At 39.6% G+C, this 22,670-nt stretch overlaps 1 protein-coding gene across 1 annotated transcript in view; it reads left to right on the top strand.

Moving 5' to 3' along the window:
* Window positions 1-21,762, top strand: part of LOC142985125 (A-type potassium channel modulatory protein KCNIP1) — a 50,042-nt gene extending 28,280 nt beyond the window's left edge. Inside the window, exons 3-7 of the mRNA XM_076133102.1 lie at window positions 9,000-9,069; window positions 9,715-9,785; window positions 19,705-19,914; window positions 20,691-20,857; window positions 21,564-21,762. Of these exons, the coding sequence (XP_075989217.1) occupies window positions 9,000-9,069; window positions 9,715-9,785; window positions 19,705-19,914; window positions 20,691-20,819 (480 nt within the window). The 3' untranslated portion in view covers window positions 20,820-20,857; window positions 21,564-21,762. The remainder of the gene's footprint in view (window positions 1-8,999; window positions 9,070-9,714; window positions 9,786-19,704; window positions 19,915-20,690; window positions 20,858-21,563) is intronic.
* The last annotated feature ends 908 nt before the right edge of the window (window positions 21,763-22,670 follow it).

The raw sequence follows: 22,670 nt of genomic DNA, 5'->3' as shown, positions 1-22,670 counted from the left end.
CTTTGTATTGGGTCGGGGGAAAAAGTTGTTTCGCATTATAGTATAATATGAACTTGTAATAAAATCTTTTCTCTACACAAAAAAGCTCTATATTTGGTTACCTCACGAGCTCACTGAAAGAAACCTAATGAACCGTGTACTCATTTGTGATTCTTGAAACCAAAGAGATTTTAGTTCATACTTACTATAATGCGAAAAGACTTTTTCCCCGACCTAATATGTATTTAAATAATTTAATTGATTTAAACCTAAATTTAGTCGAGTATTCGATATCGACGCGTGCCCCACAGTTATACGGTTCACAATAAACTGAAAAACACGCAATTTTGCGTGTTAGTACACAAATACACGTTGATATTAGTCGTACCAGTGCACGCTGTGATATTAAATATAGCTTTGAAATTATTTGATGGGAGTTTAAAGCGATTTTCTGTTATTTTGTGGATTTTAAGAAATAAATAATATCCTGCTAGCTGACCCGCGCAACTTCGCTTGCGTCACATAAGAGAGAATGAGTCAGAATTTTCCACGTTTTTATAACACTTTTTACTGTTACTCTGCTCCTATTGGTCGTAGCGTGATGATATAAAATATGCTTTTTTTTCACGAAAAATATTCTCAAAATAATTTATATCTCCTAATATAACGAAGTCGCGCTAAGGCATATCCGCCATTAAAACAGTTGCCATGACAACGGAATTTTGTTAATTCAATGTCATTATAAATTGATTATTCGAGACTTAGTTCGCCACCTGATTTTTCCCGGGAAATGCGTCATTTTCCCGGGGTAAAAAGTAGCCTATGTCCTTTCTCGTGTATCAAAAATATCTCCTTACTAAATTTCACGCAAATTGGTTCAGTAGTTTAGCCGTGACTGAGTAACAGACAGACAAACAGAGTTACTTTCTCATTTATAATATTAAAGTATGGATAAAGCCTATCACGTACATAAAAGAATTTACATACATGCATTTTTTTGTGCGGGAGATTTAAAAAAAAATTGCATCATTTTCTTGATTTTACAATTTAGAGAACAGTTTTAAACATGGACATATTGGACATATACATAATACCCTAAAACGTAGGTACATAGTGTAAGCAGAGGTATATCATGACGTAATTAATATATTTCATGTAATAGGGGGCAAGTCTATTGCCATTTACGCACGTTACCAAACTCCGGGCTACTATTGAGATTATTCTAGAAGCAAAATTAAAAAGTCATTGAATACCAATAAGATAGCACTTTACTTAACCCAGGAATTGAACCCGAGACTTTTAGATCAGCAGTCACATACAAGTAAGAAATACTGTTCAAACACGATATGAGTCTTGTCACTTGGAATAAAAATAAATAATAATAATACACTACTGCTTAGACCACAATAGCAGACCATAAATATAATTCTAGTTAAAATATCTATGAAATCAACAAGACGCCATACTGCTAAAAGTTAAAACAATATATTTGCTTCAATTTAAACTGGCGGTTAAGCCCTTAACGATTTCAGCTTTCAGCCCATTGGTTTTTCAATGTAGCGTAAAGGGAATGGGAGAGATTCTACCAATTTTCAGGATCCCCATAAGTTGTTTTTAAGCCTGAAAATTACTGTTTTTGTTGAACTAAATTCTGAATTTGTACTGAGTGCAGAATGAAATCAAGGCTGACTTAAAACAGTTTAGTCTTTCGTGCAGAAATTAAATTTGGACTTACACATACTCAATCAGTCTAGCCTTTCTTCAAACTATGTTGGAGTCGGCTTCCAGTCTCACCGGATGCAGCTGAATACCAATATTTTACATGCAGCGACTGTCTATCGGACCTCCACAACACAGTTACCTCGCTTATAACACGATACTAAGTAAGACTGGTCGTCAAAGATCTTAAATAATCTTTTCAAACCCTATTAGTATCCATACTGATCTGAAAATGCATCTGACAGTGAATAAACTAACTTAAGTAAACTTCAGCTGAAAACTGAAACTTTGTCTGAATGCACTGCTTACGTCATCACCAAGTTTTGAACCGACTGAACTTAAGTCTTGAAGGAGGTAGCCACTCACACTAGCCATTCCACCCGACTTCATCTGCGTGAAATGATTTCCCTGGTGGTAGTTTTAGGTCTTCTTCTTATCGTATGGTTAGTGGTCAACCTAGAGTCAAAGTTGTTCAAGCCTCCCGAAGGCCTTTGACGTGGCTTTACGACTGTTATCTTAGTAGATAACAGCCGGGACCGACTTTTAACGTGCCCTCCGAAACACGGAAACGCCCAATTCAAATACCACTATGCAGTCATCCATCTATGAAGTGACCGCGCCAAAGGTTGCTTAAAAGGTTGTTTTGGGTATAATGTCTTACCCGATTTTCGGCTACGGCGGTCAGTTTCATGGAAACTGGCTAGTGCTGCAAGACTTTGTTTATAGTGTCCAAGTGTGTGCAAAATACACAGTTACACCCTCGTAGAGCGGTGGAACAACTAAAACGACACGACTAGTGGTCCCCGGTTTCTGAGGTACTTTTAGCGGTAGTTTATCTATTCAATAGCGTTAAAACTCATACATGTTCATACATACTATAATGCGAAAAGACTTTTTCCCTGACCTAATATGTATGTGAATGAGGCAAGGGAAGTTTGTAAGGATCGTACCAAGTTACGTTTTTTGTTCTCCACCTACAAGAAGAATAAGTCTTGAATTAATGTATGTAAGTATTATTATATTTTTATTTATTTTTTATTTTTAAAAAGACAACACCCGCACTAAGAATTGCTCTTGTGTCGCGGGGACTTTTTACAAACATACAAGCAACGGACACAAAGCACAACCAGACCCGAAACAATTATTTGTGGATCGCACAAATAATTGTCCCGTGTGGGAATCGAACCCACGACCTCCCGAAGCAATGGTTGCGGCGTGGTGACCTAAACCACTGCGCCACGGAGGCAGTCGCTGATTATAGCTTTTATATCGCATAGCTTTCACTACAAACTGGCCGCCATATTGTCACAGTGTACCGCGATCACGCCACTCTATACTGTTATAACAAATAATATGTAAAGCCTATCTTAATGAGGAAATCTTACTAAAAGTAACTATATTAACTAAAATTATAACTAATTTCAAGGAATTTGAACGACTGCGACGCAAATGCTTTAGTTTTTTATCGTTTCGTAAGCAAAAGGCAAAATAAAAACTATAAACAGGATTCAATTACTAAGACTTCGCTGTCTGTCTGTCTCACCCCCGGTTTCTGAGTACATTTAACGGTAGTTTATCTATTCAATTGCGTTTTTTTATTGGAGTTTTAACGCTATTGAATAGATAAACTACCGCTAAGTGTACCTCAGAAGCCGGGGGTGAGACATGCAATAAATACCTAATTTATTTATTTATTCCTTTAATCAGACACGCAGGTCTATATTATTTTAAACACAATGCTATATTCTATACATTAAGAGAGTTGTTGAACACAGTTCTTGAAGGAATGCAAGGTTCGTAACCTGCATTTGGCCCTAAAGGTAGTCTAAAGGCCTAACTCGCCCCTCATTACGGAAGGAGATCCTTATCCGAGCCTCAAGTCCAGCACGCTGGTCAAATGCGGGGTATGAACTTTGTATACCTTCAAGAACTGTTCTAAAGAACTCTCAGGCATGCAAGGTTGCATCACGATGTTATTTTTCATCATTGAAACCAGTGATAATTGTTTCTAATATACGAATAACTTGGAAAAGTCATTGGTGTGTTGCCTCGGGTTTGAACCGACTATTAGTTCGGTACCAACTTAAACCACTCGGCTATCATCAAACACTCATATTTAAATCGTACTGAAAATAAAATTCTCACTGAAAATAAATAACCAAACCAAAAACATGCAACCCACAAGAGAAATAAACTCTTATAAAATTAGGCTGAACGCCATAATTCCTAAACCACGAACAATTAAAACCAACATCGCACCCGCAAAAACTCCCGCCATTTTTACATTTTTATTTTTTTTCGCAACAAAGACAAATATTTATTCTGCCAGCAGCGTCGGATGAGAATCTGTGTAAACCTGTACTAATGAATGAGAAAGAGACGGCTTTATACGTTGTGGAAATGCTAAAGCGAGATGGCAATGTTTCTATTGTGTCCGCTTCTACTAAAAGGTTAGTAGGTAAGTGTCGACGACCGTTCCCGCCAAAAATAACGCGGCATGACAGGTAGCCATATTGTATACAGATAATAAAAAATGATGTAACTATTAATGTGTTTATGATATTTACGGTTATAGTAAACAAATAAAAGTTTATTTTTGTGGTTTATTAATGGGCCTAATAAATTAAATATAGATTGAATGATGCTGTTAATACTTTAGTTGAGATAAAAAAATAATTCTACGACGCTCAGTAGTCTTATTCAGGCATAAAATATATAAAAGACACACCAATTACTTTTCACACAAGTGATGTGTGTATTAGAAATAATGATCACTTGTTATAACGGTGAAGGAAAACATCGTGATGAATGACATGTCTGACAGTTGTTTAACACAGTTCTTGAAGGAATACAATATTACTTGATTAGCATGATGTACTCAAATCCTAACAACATTTTTTTAAGGACCGTGGCAAAGGGTAAAATTTCGACCCCAAAATATAATTAAGTTATAAAAATCGTTTACAATTAGACCCAATCGGCCATATTAATTTTTATCTGTTAACCTTTGCCGTTCAATATTAGGTTATAACAATATAGAGCACAGTTACAAGGGACTGTTTCGCGACAGACTTTCTATTTTAAACTCGAGTTAGGGACCGTACATATTAGTGTTGGCAAATTCGGACAAATCAATTTTTATTATTTATTATACCTTTAACTGCACGTTTAGCGCAGTGGTTAAGGAATCGACACGCTACAAGCATTGGGTCGGGAGTTCGTTCGATTCCCACAAGGAACAATTATTATAGACATAGATAGTTGTTTCGGGTCTGGTTGTGCTTTGTGTCCGTTGTTTGTATGTTTGTAAAATCACAAGAGCAATTTTTAGTGCGGGAGTTGTCTTTTATAAGATAATAAAAAATATAAATGTTTTTCAAAAGAACTAGCTCCTACATTGAAAAAAGCCTGAACTAAAAAAAGAAAAACAAAATGCGTCTAAGTTTGAATCCAGCTCTCCAAAACAATGCAAAATTTCTTGAAAATCGGCTTGCTCGTTTCACCTTAAAAGCGTAAAAGACGTACTGAATTTCTCATATATCTTATTAGTATGTTTTCATATGTTTTCTGACTGTCGTATGTATAGTCCCTGTAAGGCTGGCTACACAATAACGACGGAAGCACCTTTCAGAGCAGCTCGAGACACCTGACACTCTACTGACACACATACACTGCTTTTTATATAATAACACTTTTTATACAAATTAAATATGCTTTTTCCATCGCGGTTTTATATGGAGCGACTGCCTATCAGACCTGCACAACCCAGTTACCTAGGTTATAAGTTGGAGCGACTGTCTATCGGACCTCCACAACCCAGTTACCTGGGATATAACATGAAACCCTTCGGTAAGACTGATTGTCAGACTTTCAAGCTTCTGACTACAGGTAACGACTGTCAAAGATCTTTGAAAATGACAGCCGGGACCCACAATTTAACATGCCTTCCGAAACACGAAGGAACTCGATATGTATAAGATGGTTTCCGATCCACAGATCAACCTCGGCAAGCGTGGCTTAACCTCAGAGATCGAACCGCGCGGCTGTTGTTAACTAGTTTTCACGTAGTCATGTAGCTCATACTGAGCTGTAGCCCTTTGTTGCACATAAATGTACTGACTAGTTATTAAGTTATGTATTTGTGATGTTTCTTTATGTGTAACAAAAATAAATGGTTTAAAAACTCATCTTTTAAAATCAAAGTTACCATCTTTTCGACACTAGATGGAGTTACAAGCGCTTATAATTAGTATTATAATACTAATGAGATCATGAAGCCGTAGTATATTATTTAACAAGATCAGAGATAATCACGGCTGTACAGTAGCAGGATAAGCAGGACTTAACCGACTTACGCCCTGCCACCGTGGCGCAGTGGTTTAGGTCGCCACGCCGCTACCATTGCATGAGGTCGTTCGATTCCCACACGAAACATTTATGCGATTGACAAATAACTGTTCATTAATTTATTTTTAATGAAGACAACTCCCGCACTAAAATTTGCTCTTGTGTCGCGGGGACTTTTACAAACATATAAACAACGGACACAAAGTACAACCAGACCCGAAACAATTATTTATAGATCACACAAATAATTATTCTGTGTTGGAATGGAACCTACAACCTACTACCTGGCTACCACTTTAACCACTGCGCCACGAAGTGTATAGCAGTACCGGCTGACCCGCGCAACTTCGCTTGCGTCACATAAGAGAGAATGGCTCATAATTTTCCCCGTTTTTGTAACATTTTTCGTTGCTACTCCGCTCCTGATGGCCGTAACGTAATGACATATAGCCTATAAGCCTTCCTCGATTAATGGTCTATTCAACACAATAAGAATTGTTCAATCCGAACCAGAAGGTACTGCGATTAGCGCGTTCAAACAAACAAACTCTTCAGCTTTATAATATTAGTTCGGGGAAAAAGTCTTTTCGCATTATAGTATGTATGAACTTGTAATAAAATCTCTTTGGCTTCAAGAATAACAAATGAGTACACAGTTCATTAGGTTTCTTTCAGTGAGCTCGTGAGGTACCCAAATAATCGAGCTTTTTTGTGTAGAGAAAAGATTTTATTACAAGTTCATACATACTATAATGCGAAAAGACTTTTTCCCCGACCTAACCTAATATATAAAATTCTCGCGTCACAGTTTTCGTTACCGTACTCCACCGAAACGGCTTGACCGATTCTCATGAAATTTTGTGAGCATATTGGATAGGTCTGAGAATCGGCCAACATCTATTTTTCATGGCCCTAAATGACACTTTTTTTATTTTTATGGCAAAACAACGTTTGCCGTGTCAGCAAGTATTAGTATAGATATCATAGTAGCTACTTTTACCTCTGCGCCGTCAAAGGCCCAGTTGCTCTATTTTCAGCACACCTCATTCTTAGGTAAGACAAAAAGTCGAGACTGTGTAGTGTGTATACAGCCTTACGTACAACAAAACATGTATCTTTTGTGTTGTACGACTAATATATAAGCGAACGCGATTTTATAAATGTTTTAAAAATTATCTACACTCATAATTGTTTTCATCATTTCATTTTCATTTATCTATACTAATATTATAAAGCTGAAGAGTTTGTTTGTTTGTTTGATTGTTTGTTTGTTTGTTTGTTTGAACGCGCTAATCTCAGGAACTACTGGTCCAATTTGAAAAATTATTTCAGTGTTAGATAGTCCGTCTGTCGAGGAAGGCTATAGGCTATATAACATCATGCTACGGCTGTTAGGAGCGGAGTAGCAACGAAAAATGTTACAAAGACGGGGAAAAATATGACCCATTCTCTCTTCGGTGACGCAAGCGAAGTTGCGCGGGTCGGCTAGTTCATATATAAAATGCGAAAGTCTATCTGTTTGTAACGTTTAAACCGCTAAGCTGATTTCGGTGAAGTTTTGAGAAGGGAATAGTGGTAAACTGGGATCGTGATATTGAAGAAAGAGGTAGTGAGCTGTTGATCAAGAGATGTCTAGGGTTCAATGCCGGAGTTGAACTATTGACCTTTTCTGATTTAAGGGTATATTGTCGAATATTTCTCAATAGTAGTCCGGATATTGGTAAAGCGTCCGGCAAATGCAATAGACTCGCTCCCTTTGACATGGGACTAACCTTGTTAATAGCAAAACATGGGAGTATTTCAGATACCCACACTTTTGCATATAATAGGCGTGTTATTATGTATGTATGTACATATCTATACTAATATATTAAAGCTGAAGAGTTTGTTTGTTTGTTTGTTTGTTTGAACGCGCTAATCTCAGGAACTACTGGTCCGATTTGAAAAATTCTTTCAGTGTTAGATAGCCCATTTATCGAGGAAGGCTATAGGCTATGTAACATCACGCTACGGTCATTAGGAGCGGAGTAGCAACGAAAAATGTTACAAAAACGGGGAAAATTTTGACCCATTCTCTTAGGTGACGCAAGCGAAGTTGCGCGGGTCAGCTAGTATTACAATATTCTCAATAGTAGCAGGTCTCAATAGTAGATGGCAATGTAGTTCAATGTACCTGGCTACCTGGTATAAGGAAATAGTCTCGCCCCCATTCGCTTATAACTGGTCCCCTACGGACTTGAAGCGGCCCCCTATTGTAGACGACATGACATGTACACACACACGGACAGACAGACACTTCCTGTGCGAGATACCTTGCAAACTGAACGAAATTATATACATACTATTTATGTATATTGTTTTTTTGAGATTTCGTATTTAATAGTGTCTTGTAGATATAGAAAAGAGCTTCTTTTCTGGGGTATAGTCTATTTTTCGATCGAATTTTATCGGAATCGATTCAGCCGTTTTGAAATAAAAATGAGTAATAATTCGGTGGCTTCGGATAGATATATATAAGTTTAGGTAATCTACTTGTCCTTAAAATGTTATCTAAATTAGTTCGGCCGTTTCACAATAGGTAAAACAATAGGCTTATTTTTTTCTTATAAATAAATTAAATCGCCGGGGATTTTTACGATTTATAACTTATATAGGTTTGGTTTATTTTTGCGTTTCAATAATCTATCTATAGATAGGTAGGATAGTTTGGAAAAAGTAGTTTACACTTTATATTTGTCCCGGAATATATTATCTTAATAACTACTAGCCTATAATTTTTAATTATAGTAATTATTATAACTATAATATTATTCCTGGACGTTTGACCGGACGCAGCAAACGACCGAGGGGACTGGAAATCTTGGGGAGAGGTCTTTGCCCAGCAGAGGGACACAGAAAGGGGTTATATAAAAAATATATACATATATTAGCTGAAATATTTTTGTTTGTTTCAGGAATGTCCCGAAGGCGTGGTACAGGAGGAATCGTTCAAAGATATCTATGCGAAGTTCTTTCCTCATGGAAGTAAGTATACATTTGTATGTTTGTAACAATCTTCTCTAAAACTGCTGATATTAATCTACTACGAAAATAATCCCGGTTGAAACTCATATAAAAAAACGCTATTGAATAGATAGATAAACTACTGCTAAATGTACTTCAGAAACCGGGGGTTAGTCGACTGTTTGACATAAAGAAATAACGTCCTCCTAGCCGATATTCAGCTACGGTGACCAATTACGGAGAACTAGGCAACTGTGGTACTTCTTATTATCGTATGGTTAGTGGTCAACCTAGTGTCAAAGTTGTTGAAGCCGCCCGAACTGTGTTGTAGTTAGTTTACAGTGTGTTGTGCACAATACACAGATACACTCTGTGTTACATCACTCTCATAGTGCGGTGTGACGAACACAACCAGTGAGAGGTCAGGCATGTCTTCTTTTTCTTATCGTATGGTTAGTGGTCAACCTAGTGTTAAAGTTGTTCAAGCCTAGCCTTTGACATGGTTTAACGACTGTTATCCTAATAGACAACAATCAGGACCGACTAATACCGTGCCCTCCACGGAGACGCTCAGTTCGAATACCACTATGCGGTCACCCATCTATGTAACGACCGCGTCAACGGTGGCATGTTAGTGTATGATTTAACATACAACTTTTGTTCCAGACTCCGCTCTGTACGCGCACTACGTGTTCAAAGCGTTTGATGTCAACTGCAGCGGCGCGATCAGCTTTAGAGTGAGTAAATTTATATTTATAACACTAAAATATTATTAGTATGTATGACCTTGTAATAAAATCTCTTTGGCTTCAAGAATCACAAATGAGTACACGGTTCATTAGGTTTCTTTGAGGGAGCTCGTGAGGTACCCAAATATCGAGCTTTTTTTTGTAGAGAAAAGATTTTATTACAAGTTCATACGCACTATAATGCGAAAAGACTTTTTCCCCGACCTGATAGAACAAACACAGTTACACTGACAACTGAAGGCAAACTGTAACTGCAGACTGCAAATGATATAAATCCTCTATAGAAAGAATTCGTGATGTTATGTACATATTATAATGTACTAACTTTTGCCCGCGACTTCGTCCGCGTGGTCGGGGCCTAGGACAGAATTTACGTACAGACTTTCATCCCCAATTTTTGTCCCCTTGGGGATGAAAATCTATCTACCTGCATACCAAATTTCAGCTCGATCTGTCCAGTGGTTTGGGCTGTGCCTTCATTCATAGACCTCTATTGCCCGGTTTCTGAGTACATTTAGCGGTAGTTATCTATTCAATACCGTTTTCTATATGAGTTTTGACTCTATTGAATAGATAAACTACCGCTAAATGTACTCAGAAACCGGGGGTATGTCAGTCAGTCACCTTTGAGTTATATTTATTTAGATGTCTCCTCGGAAAGGACATAGAATATTTTCTTATCTTCCAGAATAATGCTACACGAACTAACTCGCATGTAAAAGTATATATAATATGTGTTTGCTAACGACACACGACGTCTCCCCGTCGACAAAGTTGCGCTATAAATGTCAACTAACACCACCGATGCTGAGAACTTCACAGATTTATTGAATTGCGTTGTTATTTGTGAAGTAGTGACCTAGTTATATAGTATAGATATTTATTTATTAGATTTATCTATACTAATATTATAAAGCTCAAGAGTTTGTTTGTTTGTTTGAACGCGCTTAGGAACTACTGCTCCGATTTGAAAAAAATATTTCAGTGTTAGATAGCCCATTTATCGAAGAAGGCTATATATCATCAGGCTAAGGCCAATAGGAGCAGTGTACCAGTAAAAAATGTTACAAAAATGGGGAAAATTATGAACCATTCTCTCTTATGTGACGCAAGCGAAGTTGCGCGAGTCAGCTACTATAGTATAAGATGTCTCATCCCCGGTTTCTGAGAAACATTTAGCGGTAGTTTATCTATTCAATAGCGTTTAAACTCATGTAAAAATAAGTTTGAATAAATAAACTACCGCTTAATGTGCTTCAGAAACCGGGCATAAGTGGCCAATCAGCTACTCTTTATGAAATGGCCATGAGTATTTTGTTGAACCTTTTACGAGTAGTTACAAGTTATATTTTTGTCTAAACTACCGTTTGTTGCTTTAACCCCCGGTACTGAGTACATTTAGCGGTAGTTTATGTATTTAATAGCTTTTTTATATGAGTTTAAACGCTATTGAATAGATAAACTAACGCTAAATGTACCTCAGAAACCGGGGGTAAGTTGTTCAAGTTTTTGATGGCATAAGAATGTCGTAGATTCAATTCCCACACGGTACAAATTATTCATGCTTTCCACAAATAACTGTTTTGGGCCTGGTTGCACTTTATGTTCGTTGTTTGTATGTTTGTAATAGTCCCCCCGACACAAGAGCTAAAGCTGGGAATAGTTTAAAAAATGATTAATTCTAGTCTATACAACACGACTCTCTTTTACATAAAAAACATTGGCGCCCAACATGGGACTACAAAAATCTATTTTGTACCTAACTCTACACTTTCAGCGAGCGAATGTTTCTTACAAAACAATATAAATATCCTTGTTTTGATCGTAGATACAGGGTGTTCTCACACACAGCGAGTTCATATACAGCGTGCTACATTTTGTATAAACGATGTTTTTCTAAAATAACTGATGTTATCTACTAAATTGGATTTTTCAAGCTTGGAAATGTAAAATGTATTTTGCGTGTGTGTAAAGCAAAGTTAAGTAATGTCATCCAGGTCAATATTAAGATGGGTAGCTGTTTTCATGTGGTTTTGTCACCGTGGTGGTTTTCTAGTTTTCCATTTTATTAAATTAAGTTTTTTTTTAAATTTTAGCCCTGAAGGCTGGGGTCTCCTCCGAAACAAGGGGAAGGGTGAATCAATAAAATAAAATTGAAAGACATGTCTCTCCTGTTCTTATGATTTATCGCTCTGCATAATTACACCATAATGTGTTCAGTAGTTAAACCGTTACGCCTAACAGACGATTTTTTTTTATCTATACTAATATTATAATCTATACTAATATTATAAAGCTGAAGAGTTTGTTTGTTTGTTTGAACGCGCTAATCTCCGGAACTACTGGTCCGATTTGAAAAATTCTTTCAGTGTTAGATAGCCCATTTATCGAGGTAGGCTATATATCATCACGCTACGATCATTAGGAGCGAAGTAGCAACGAAAAATGTTCCAAAACCGGGGAAAATTATGACCCATTCTCTCTTATGTGACGTAAGCGAAGTTGCGCGGGTCAGCTAGTGTAATATAAGTTTTGCCTAAAATAAATTAGGTCATCTAAGATAGTGATCTTTAACCTTACTACGTCTAGACCAAAACGAGCTAAAATCTAGGCTAATACTGAAAGTCTAGAAAACTAGATAGTAAATATAAATTATAGCCTTCGGAACAAACAAACTTACTTGGTTTATTGAGCGAAAATAATTTGAGAAAAATAACGGAAACTAGTTCCTTTATCCGTCTTTATTCGATCTTTTATTCATTTTTCGTGATATACCAAGCTTTTTATACCCAAAGGTCTAGGCAGAAATATATTGAAAACACGGAGAAGGGCTTAAGTTATGGATCAAAATGGCACTTATATTTAGTTTTTAAATAAGAACTTATTACTGTCCCTCTGCTGGGCAAGGGTCTCCTCCGGAAATGAGGAAGGGTTAGGTCTTGAGTCCAACACGCTGACCAAGTGAAGGGCATCTGCATACCTTCAAGAACTGTTCTAAATAACTCTCAGGCATGCAAGGTTGCATCACGATGTTTTCCTTCACACACGTAACTTGGAATAGTCATTGGTGTTATTAAAATGTATTATTCGCCTCCGTGGCGCAGCAAATAAAGTGGTCACCACGCCACTACCAGTCGAGAGGTCGTGGGTTTGATTCCCATACGAAACAAATATTTGTGCGATCCACAAATAGTTTTTTCAGGTCTGGTTGTACTTTTTGTCCATTGTTTGCATGTATGTAGAAGTCCCCGCGACACAAAAGCAATTTCCAGTATGAAAGTCGTCTTTAATAAAAAAACGGAGGTATAAAATAGAATTCTGCCCACCCCTTCAAGAGTAAAAAGCGTGATTAAACCAAGAAAGAAAGTATTTAAGGTAATAACTACATGAAATCTTTTTGGCTACGATTCACAAAAGTTTTAAAACACTTCCGCGATGTAAATTATTATGTAGATACACCATGGCTTTTGAATAAATAAGGAGACTGCAGGCAAGTTGCACAGGTGACAGATAAATGCCGGATAACTTATCTCTTAGACTAGGTGACCCGTGCAACTTCGCTTGCGTCACATAAGAGAGAATGGGTCAAAATTTTCCCCGTTTTTGTAACATTTTTCACTGGTACTCTGCTCCTAGTGGTAGTAGCGTGATGATATATAGCCTTTAACCTTCCTCGATAAATGGACTATCTAATACTGAAAGAATTTTTCAAATCGGACCAGTAGTTCCTCAGATTAGCGCGTTCAAACAAACAAACAAACTCTTCAGCTTTATAATATTAGTTAGTATAGATAAAGTGACAGTTAAAGTATGAAATTACATAGATACATACATAATTACGACGAAATACCACGTTTCGCCATTTACAATTAGGCAGTCATACTATTATGAGTCTAGCCTTTCTTCCAACTATGTTGGAGTCGGTTTCCAGTCTCACCGGATGCAGCTGAATACCAGTATTTTACATGGAGCGACTGTTTATCAGATCTCCACGACACAGTTACTTGTATTATAACACGATACCTCTCATTAATACTGATTGTCAGACTTTCAAGCTTCTGACTACTGTTAACGATTGTCAAAAATCTTTGAATATTACAGCACACCATTTTACTTGCCTTCTCAAATGTAATTACTCGGCATATATAATATGGTCACCCATCCACAGACCAACCTCGGCAAGCGTAACTTAACCTGGAAGATCGATCCAGGTGGCTGTGTCTACTTAGCCACGAGCTGTTAAGAATGGACGTGGAAATTTCTAGTTTATGGTCACCATAGTCCTAGGTATACTGCAGTAAGACGTTTTTAAACCTACCTATACCAATTTTGGAAATAATCCAAAAATTTCAAAGCAGTATATAAACCCATAACATGAAATACGGGTGAAATTTTCAAGGTAAAACTACTTTGATAATATGTAAGTTTTGATGCCAACAATGCAATATTAGTGATTGTTTTCGGTTCAGTAGTTTTTGAGTTAATTACGAAAAGACAGGGCAAGGACATTTTTTTATAATAATAAAAAAAATTGTATGTAGTACTAGTAGTAGGTAATATGAGCGAGAGAATCCAAAAAAATGACTAACAGACGGATTTCAATACAGAGCTTGTACCTACTATGGTAATCAAATAACTGATAAAAATACTTTTATACTTGTAAATACATACTTAATTAAATAAATTGACAAGCTCAGAACAGATACTCGTGCTCATCACACAAATATTAGTCCCGGGTGTGATTGGAACCACACGCGGCGCTACGGTTATTGCGGCGAGGTGACCACGTTAATCACTGCGACAAACGTGATATTATTTATTTTACAATCCACCAGGCGGACTAAAAATTTAAAAATATAAGGGTCAGCGCAGACCAAGAGGAGCGCAGCGGAGAGGATTTTTTTAACGCACTTGAAAATCAACTTTAAACTAATTAAAATAAAGTGCATAATTGCTTGAACCTGACAAAAAATGCTCGCGCGTCCTCGAGGATGCGCGGGTATCCCCGCGCATACTCGGGGACGCGCGAGCATCGTACGAAAAATTTCAATGTTGTTACTGAGTTTAAAGAGAGAGAACGTCATTTTTATTCTTCTTCAGTCAAAAGAGCAATTATAATCATGGCCCAGTCTACCATCGTTGACGAATTTTCACGAAAACTGGCCTGTTTAAGGGTCAGCGCAGACCAAGAGGAGCGCAGCGGAGAGGATTTTTTTAACGCACTTGAAAATCAACTTTAATTTTATTAAAATAAAGTGCATAATTGCTTGAACCTGACAAAAAATGCTCGCGCGTCCTCGAGGATGCGCGGGTATCCCCGCGCATACTCGAGGACGCGCGAGCATCGTACGAAAAATTTCAATGTTGTTACTGAGTTTAAAGAGAGAGAACGTCATTATTATTCTTCTTCAGTCAAAAGAGCAATTATAATAATGGCCCAGTCTACCATCGTTGACGAATTTTCACGAAAACTGGCCTGTTTAATGAAGAATGGTAACCTAGAAAGTTTTCCTCGCGCAGGCTCGAGCAGTCGCGAGCATGCTCGAGCATCCGCGAGCCGTAAAGAAAATGCTCGAGACCGCGCGAGGATTATTCCGGTCTGTCTGCGCTGGGCCTTATGAAGAATGGTAACCTAGAACGCTTTCCTCGCGCAGGCTCGAGCAGTCGCGAGCATGCTCGAGCATCCGCGAGCCGTAAAGAAAATGCTCGAGACCGCGCGAGGATTATTCCGGTCTGTCTGCGCTGGGCCTTTTTTTTTTTTTTTTTTTGTTAACTCGGTTAATGCATGAAATTGCATCCCCAGCGCCCGGGGGAGCGCTGGGGTATGTGGGGCTCTCCGAACCAGAAGGGCTAGGCCTACCCACTAAACCACCGAGGTGTTGCCTCCTCCTCGCCGCATGGTGCCGAGGTCACGGGAGCTCTTTTAAGCACACATCCGCGACCCCGACGCGGCCGTCCACACGTGGACTCCTCTACAGTGTGGGACGACACCCCAACACACGGGTACCGTCCCCCCACTATGCCCCCTTGTGCAATGGCCAGCAAACTCCCCCGAGTTCGCCAGCCAGGGGGCCTTCGGAAGCCGGGACAGGCCACGCGCAGATGCGCAGCATGTCCCGGCCGCCGGCGGCGGAAGATGTGTAGGCCGCCGCCACCTCCTCTCCGACCAACGAGCCCGAGAGCGAGATCCCAACGCTCCCGGGCCCTACGGTCCCACCACCAGCCGCCATGGGTTAAGAGCCGGGTCCGACCGCCCGACCCCCGGCTCCCCACGGCAGCCCCACCGTTGCCGCATCTCACGGTGCGGCCCCGCCCAGTCGCGGAGATAGGATACATCCCTTCCTCCGCGACCAGCCCCTCCAAAACCGGCCAGACTGAGTCCACTCAGCCCAGCCGGCCGGCCGCTTTTGGTCCCCCGGGCTACAACGGTACCACCCAGACGGGGAAGCGGCCTCTCCTCCATCAGCCGCCATGGGTTAAGAGCCGGGTCCGACCGCCCGACCCCCGGCTCCCCACGGCAGCCCCACCGTTGCCGCATCTCGCGGTACGGCCCCGCCCAGTCGCGGAGGATGGGATACATCCCTTCCTCCGCGACTAGCCTCTCCAAAACCGGCCAGACTGAGTCTACTCAGCCCAGCCGGCCGGCCGCTTTTGGTCCCCCGGGCTACAACGGTACCACCCAGACGGGGAAGCGGCCTCTCCACCACCAGCCGCCATGGGTTAAGAGCCGGGTCCGACCGCCCGACCCCCGGCTCCCCACGGCAGCCCCACCGTTGCCGCATCTCGCGGTACGGCCCCGCCCAGTCGCGGAGGATAGGGTTTGTCTGCGCTGGGCCTAAGCCATCCCTAATAAATTCAGAAACTAGTTCACCAAACTCGTCGATAGATGTCGCTATACTAAAGTTTTGAACGGCCGCCATTTATTCAGAAGTACAAAACTTGTGCCAATTAAATTAAAAGTGCAATAACTGGGAAAAACTTATGCTATTCAGTTGAAAAAACTTTAGAAATAAGAAAATATGTATAATACATACATACATACATACATATAATAATCATCTTAAGAAGCTCGTGGTTTAATTAACAACAGCCGCGCGTATCGATATCTGAGGTAAAGCTACGCTTGCCGAGGTTGTTCTGTGGATGGGTGACCATCTTATACATATCGAGTTCCTCCGTGTTTCGGAAGGCATGTATAATTGTGTGTCCCGGCTGTAATTTTCAAAGATCTTTGACAGTCGTTACCAGTAGTCAGAAGCTTGATAGTTTGACAACCAGTCTTACCGAAGAGTATCGTGTTATAACCCAGGTAACTGTTGTGGAGGTCCGATAGACAGTCGCTTTATGTAAAATACTGGTATTCAGCTGCATCCGGTGAGACTGGAAACCTACTCCAACATAGTTGGAAGAAAGACTAGACTGATATGATTATTGTATAGTGATTATATCGCTCAATAAATATATCATTGTACAACTCACACACGGTCATCTGATTACAAACTAAGCAGAGCTTGTTCTATTGAAACCAAACAACTGATAAACATACTTATATACTTCTAAATACATACTTATATAGATCAATTAACATCCAGGCTTAGAACAAATACTCGTGCTCATCACACAAAGATTAGTCCTGGGTGGGATTGGAACCACACGCGGCGCTACAGTTGTCGCGGCGAGGTGACCACGTTAACCACTGCGCCAAACGTGTAGCTAATAGGAAATGGCTCCTTATTTCTATTACAGATTTAAATACGTTTATGAGATGATTTCCTGCGATATACCAACTACTTGTAAACGATAATAATATGTAGCAATAACATACAGTGGAGTTAAGCTTCTATTTTGAGCAAAACCATTGATTTATCTGACCAGTAAGGACTTGGCCACATAGGAAAGGGAGAGCATCAAAGTAAATATAATAATATAACATTCACTATGTCTGTGGCGTGGTCGGTAGTGACTATCCGACTGCTGATCAGGCAGTCTCGAGTTCGGTTTCCAGTGCCTCGATTCTCTACTACTATCGACTACCGACAACCGAACTGTCATCGAGAAATTTGTATGAAAATCTGATCAGCGCCTCTGACTGGTTTCGTAGGAAACATTTTGGCAATACATTCTAAATGTCAAAATTTCGATAGCTAGCCGGTTGTCGGTAGTCGATAGTGGTAGAGAATCGAGGTACTGGTCGTCAGATGTTTTTTTTTATTTCTGAATCCGCAGTTTGGAAACGTGCCCAGTATAACAATATGTTTATATCATATGCAAAACTTGGTCCTCATCCTTAACATCCTATTTTAGATTATTTTTTGTAAATTGTGGGTCCCGGCAGTCATTTATAAAGATCTTAGATAGTGATTACCAGTTGTCAGAAGTTTGAAAATCTGACAACCAATTTTACCGTGAAATATTATAACCCAGGTAACTGTGTTGTGGAGGTCAGATAGGCAGTCGCTGCATGTAAAATACTGGTATTCAGCTGCATCCGGTGAGACTGGAAGGTAACTCCATCATAGTTATAAAAAACGCTTTAAACTTTATAAAAAATCTTTTTTATTCAATAATGTTGTATCAGAAAAACTGTATAAACTAAACAGTTCAATAGCTTTTTTGTTTTCATGGCGAAATAGACAAAATAGGCAGGGTTCTATAACAAGTACTAACTTAGCTAAAATTATTCGAGCGGAGTCACAAGGGTTTTGATCCAAATGGGACTCAAACCTAACACTCTAACAGTCATAAACTTGTGATCCGTGAGTGCGGAAAGGTTTATGATAATACCTCATAACTGGCAAAACGCCAAGCACAACAGACACTTCGTATTATTGAAGAGATTTACATACTGCAAGATGCAAAAAGTAATCTATACTAATCTATACTATCTATACTAATATTATAGAGCTGAAGAGTTTGTTTGTTTGATTGTTTGTTTGTTTGTTTGAACGCGCTAATCTCAGAAACTACTGGTCGGATTTAAAAAAATATTTCAGTGTTGGATAGCCCATTTATCGAGGAAGGCTATATATCATCACGCTACGACCAATAGGAGCAGAGTACCAGTAAAAAATGTTACAAAAACGGGGAAAATTATGACCTATTCTCTTTTATGTGACGCAAGCGAAGTTGTGCGGGTCAGCTAGTCGTAGATAATCTATTTTTTTAACCAATGTCTGTCCCACTGCTGGACAAGGGTCTCCTCACAAACGAGGGAGAGGTTAGGCCTTGAGTCCACCACGCTGACCAAGTGCGGGTTGGAGACTGCATGCCTTCAAGAAATGTGATACTCAACTTTTAGATATTGTTTCATCACGATGTTTTCCTTCACCGTTATAACAAGTGATAGTTTTTTCTAATACACACATCACTTGGAAAAGTCATTGGTGTGTTGCCTCGATTCGAACCGTCGCGTCGCGTTGACTACTTGCGTGCTTTTACGCATCAAAATCCGTTGCGTAGTTTTAAAGACCTAAGCATACCTAGTATACATACATACAGACATAGAGACAGACACGAAAAGCGACTTTACTTTATACTATGTAGTGTCACACAGTTTATTTTTTGAGAATTCGTCCTATCATCATAGTATCTTTGACTTGCCATTACATAGCCAGATCTATAAATAATAACAATGGTCACCTTTACACACACACTGTATCGCACGTTCTTAGGGAGCGTACAGGATTACGCACGGGAAAGCAGCGCGCTCTTCGAGAGCGATTTTCTTCTCGGACTTGACAGATGAGCGCGGCGCGTGGTCTTTCCTTTCTCCTTGCACACCCTTTACACGCACGCTCTTTTTCACGCGCAATAGAGCGTGTGTGTAAAGGCACCTAATCTCTGCAGAAACATAAAAAAATCGTCTCCATTCTCTACTAAACTAAACACTACACCTTCTCTCTTCCAGGAACTCCTAGTGACTCTCTCAACTCTGCTCCGCGGCTCTGTCTACGAGCGTCTCCGCTGGGCGTTCCGCCTGTACGACGTGGACGGAGACGGCGCCATCACGAGGCAGGAGCTGGCTGAGGTGGTGGTGGCTGTGCATGAGCTGCTCGGCAGGAGAGCGCCACCGGGCTCGCCGGCTGCCAGGCTTGATGATGCGAAGGCCAATGAACAAGTAAGGAACTTGGCATCTGAAGATCTTAAAGTGCTCTTTAAGACCTTTCGTGGGCTTTAAAGACCTTAATCTAAAAGTTTCTTTTAAAGCAAGTAGATGAGACTACGCAGGTCTTAGGCTGTAAATTTGACCTTAATTTATAGTCTTTAAAGGCTACACGAGGCTATCTCCGATATTCAACGATTTTCATCTTCAAGTGCCCATATATGGTTGACCGCATAGTGGTATTTGAACTGGGCTTCTCCGTGCTTCGGAGGACACGTTAAAAGTCGGTCCCGGTTGTTGTCAATAAATGTAACAGTCGTTAAGCCACGTCAAAGGCCTTCGGGCTTGAACAACTTTGACACTAGGTTGACCACTAACCATACGATAAAAATTTGCAAATTAGCGTTTCAAATGGGAGAAAGAGTTTAAGACATCAAACTAAAATGTTAGTTTTTAAGTTTTTCCATGCCAATAATGGCAAAATGTTATTGTACTTTAAGATAATTAACACCTAGTCAACTTGGGTTACTTTAAATCATTTGGGTAACATTGAACGTGGGAATTTGTACTAGTTTAGATTATTTTTTCATATGAAACCAACACAATTGATAAAAGTTTGCAAAACTAAAATGAATCTTTATCAAAGTTGGTTTCATATGAAAAAATTATCGAAACTAGTTCAAATTCCCACGTTCAATGTTACCCAAATGTTTCAAAGTTACCCAAGTTGACTGTATACCGCCACATTTTTTGCAAATAAAATATATTATTTTTTTAAATGGTTGTTTCAGGTGGACCGTGTGTTTAGGAAGCTGGATCTGAACCAGGACGGCGTGATCACGATCGAGGAGTTCCTGGAGTCGTGCCTCAAGGACGACGTCATCACTCGCTCGCTGCAGATGTTTGACACTGGGCTATGACGGCACACCGATGCAGCGCACACGCGCACTCCTGCCAGGTAACCTGAAGATTTGAAGCCAAGGCTAGAAAGACAGGCATTGACAGATCTGCCCGCGCTAGTTAAAAAGACGCATAGCTAACGTTGTAGCCCCTATTTTTCATTCTTTCATTCTCATTCTAAAAAAGACACTAAGAGTTGCTCTTGTGTCGCGGTGACTTTTACAAACATGCAAACAACAGATAACCAGACCCGAAACAATTATTTGTGGGTCGCACAAATAATTGCTCCGTGTGGGAATCGAACCCACGACCTCCCGACGCAATGGTTTTCGGCGCGACCTAAACCATTGCGCCACGGAGGCAGTCGAAGTTGAAAAGATGCATCTTACATTTTTGTTGATATTCAGTTATATTTATAGCCGAAATCAGCAAAAAACGGCGCGTCTTCCCATATTTTTTATATATTTCTATGTCACTCCGTTTCAGTTGTAGCTCAGTCTTTTATCAGAGGCAGAATAGGTTATTCTTTCCACCTCCAAAACAATGAAATAACCAGTCCAAACATGTGATCCTAAACCCTAAGTTCTCAATTTGTGTACTCGTACTAAACGAAGGGGTACGTTTGAGCGGTACCGGTAAATGGTTAATTTTGTTTTTTAACCCATTAATTGACTGTGGGACTAGTGTCCTGGTGGACTTAAGCCTAACTCCTTCCTCATTACGGGGAGAGACACTTGCCCTAAAAGAACATTTTTTATGTCCAGGACGGTAGCCAAAAAAGCCCCATCTCCCCCGCTGTGCCGCTGCGAGGACGGCTTGCTCCGTTCAGCCGCCGCGTGGCTCCGGGCCCGGCGGTACACGCAGTACCTGGTGAACGTCGAGGACTTCTACTCCCGCGTGGTACGACCACGGCTAAGAAGCGTGTTGCTGCTGCAATTTTAAGTCTGGAGAGCTGGAGTTGTGAATCTGATGTGGAACCTAAATATATTTGAAATCTGGTGTGTAACCTAAATGATACTAAGTTGATAATCTGTTGTGGAACCAAAAACATCTCAATTATAACCATCCGTAACTTTTAAACTCTCGCGTTGCATGTTTAATGTATAATAGAATACGGGAATTAACGCGAACACGCATTAAGCATTTTAAGGTAAAAGGCGTGTTCGCGTTAATTCCCGTATTCTATAACCATGCGGTTTGGTAGATTTAGGAGATCCGTGTCCATCTGGTATTGATCCATGAGGTATTAAAAGATTTAAGAGATATACCTAATATCTAATGTTCCTTTTCCTGTCGTTCCTTTATGCGTGTCACGTATCTCAGTTGACAACTAGTGTACGTCAAATTGATGGTCACTATTCAGTACATTGCTGCTTTGACGTAACGTGTTAATCATTATAATCTGAGGAGATTACAATGTACAGCATAGTGGTTTTTAAATAGTTGTCAACTGAAAGTATTAATAGCTCTCCTTGTCAATTTGAACACAATGAGTTCAAATATATTAGGTTGTTTATACATAAAATCGGATGATTTTTTTTATTATAAAATACAAGTCAATATTCTGCCCTTCGTTATAAGTGCTTTTACAACATCTAGAGAACAATATTAAAATCTAGATTATTTCAATTGCTGCTTTTAGAATACAAAAACTGAAAATTCTATCAAGTCCTATCAAACCAGCGTTAGGTTACAACAATTTCACATAGGTTACATTCCAGATTTCACGGTAACCATCTGTAACCTTCAAGTTCCACATCAGATTCAACAACACTTACGGAGTTAAGAACTTCCCAAGGTTAAAATCTATTAAAGATTTTGAAAAAACATTTTAAAAATTCTAAATACCCACTTTTACGTGGGATCCATAT

This window comes from Anticarsia gemmatalis, chromosome 29 (assembly GCF_050436995.1).
Source record: "Anticarsia gemmatalis isolate Benzon Research Colony breed Stoneville strain chromosome 29, ilAntGemm2 primary, whole genome shotgun sequence".
NCBI lineage: Eukaryota > Metazoa > Arthropoda > Insecta > Lepidoptera > Erebidae > Anticarsia > Anticarsia gemmatalis.
This window is presented reverse-complemented; position numbering and strand designations above follow the sequence as displayed.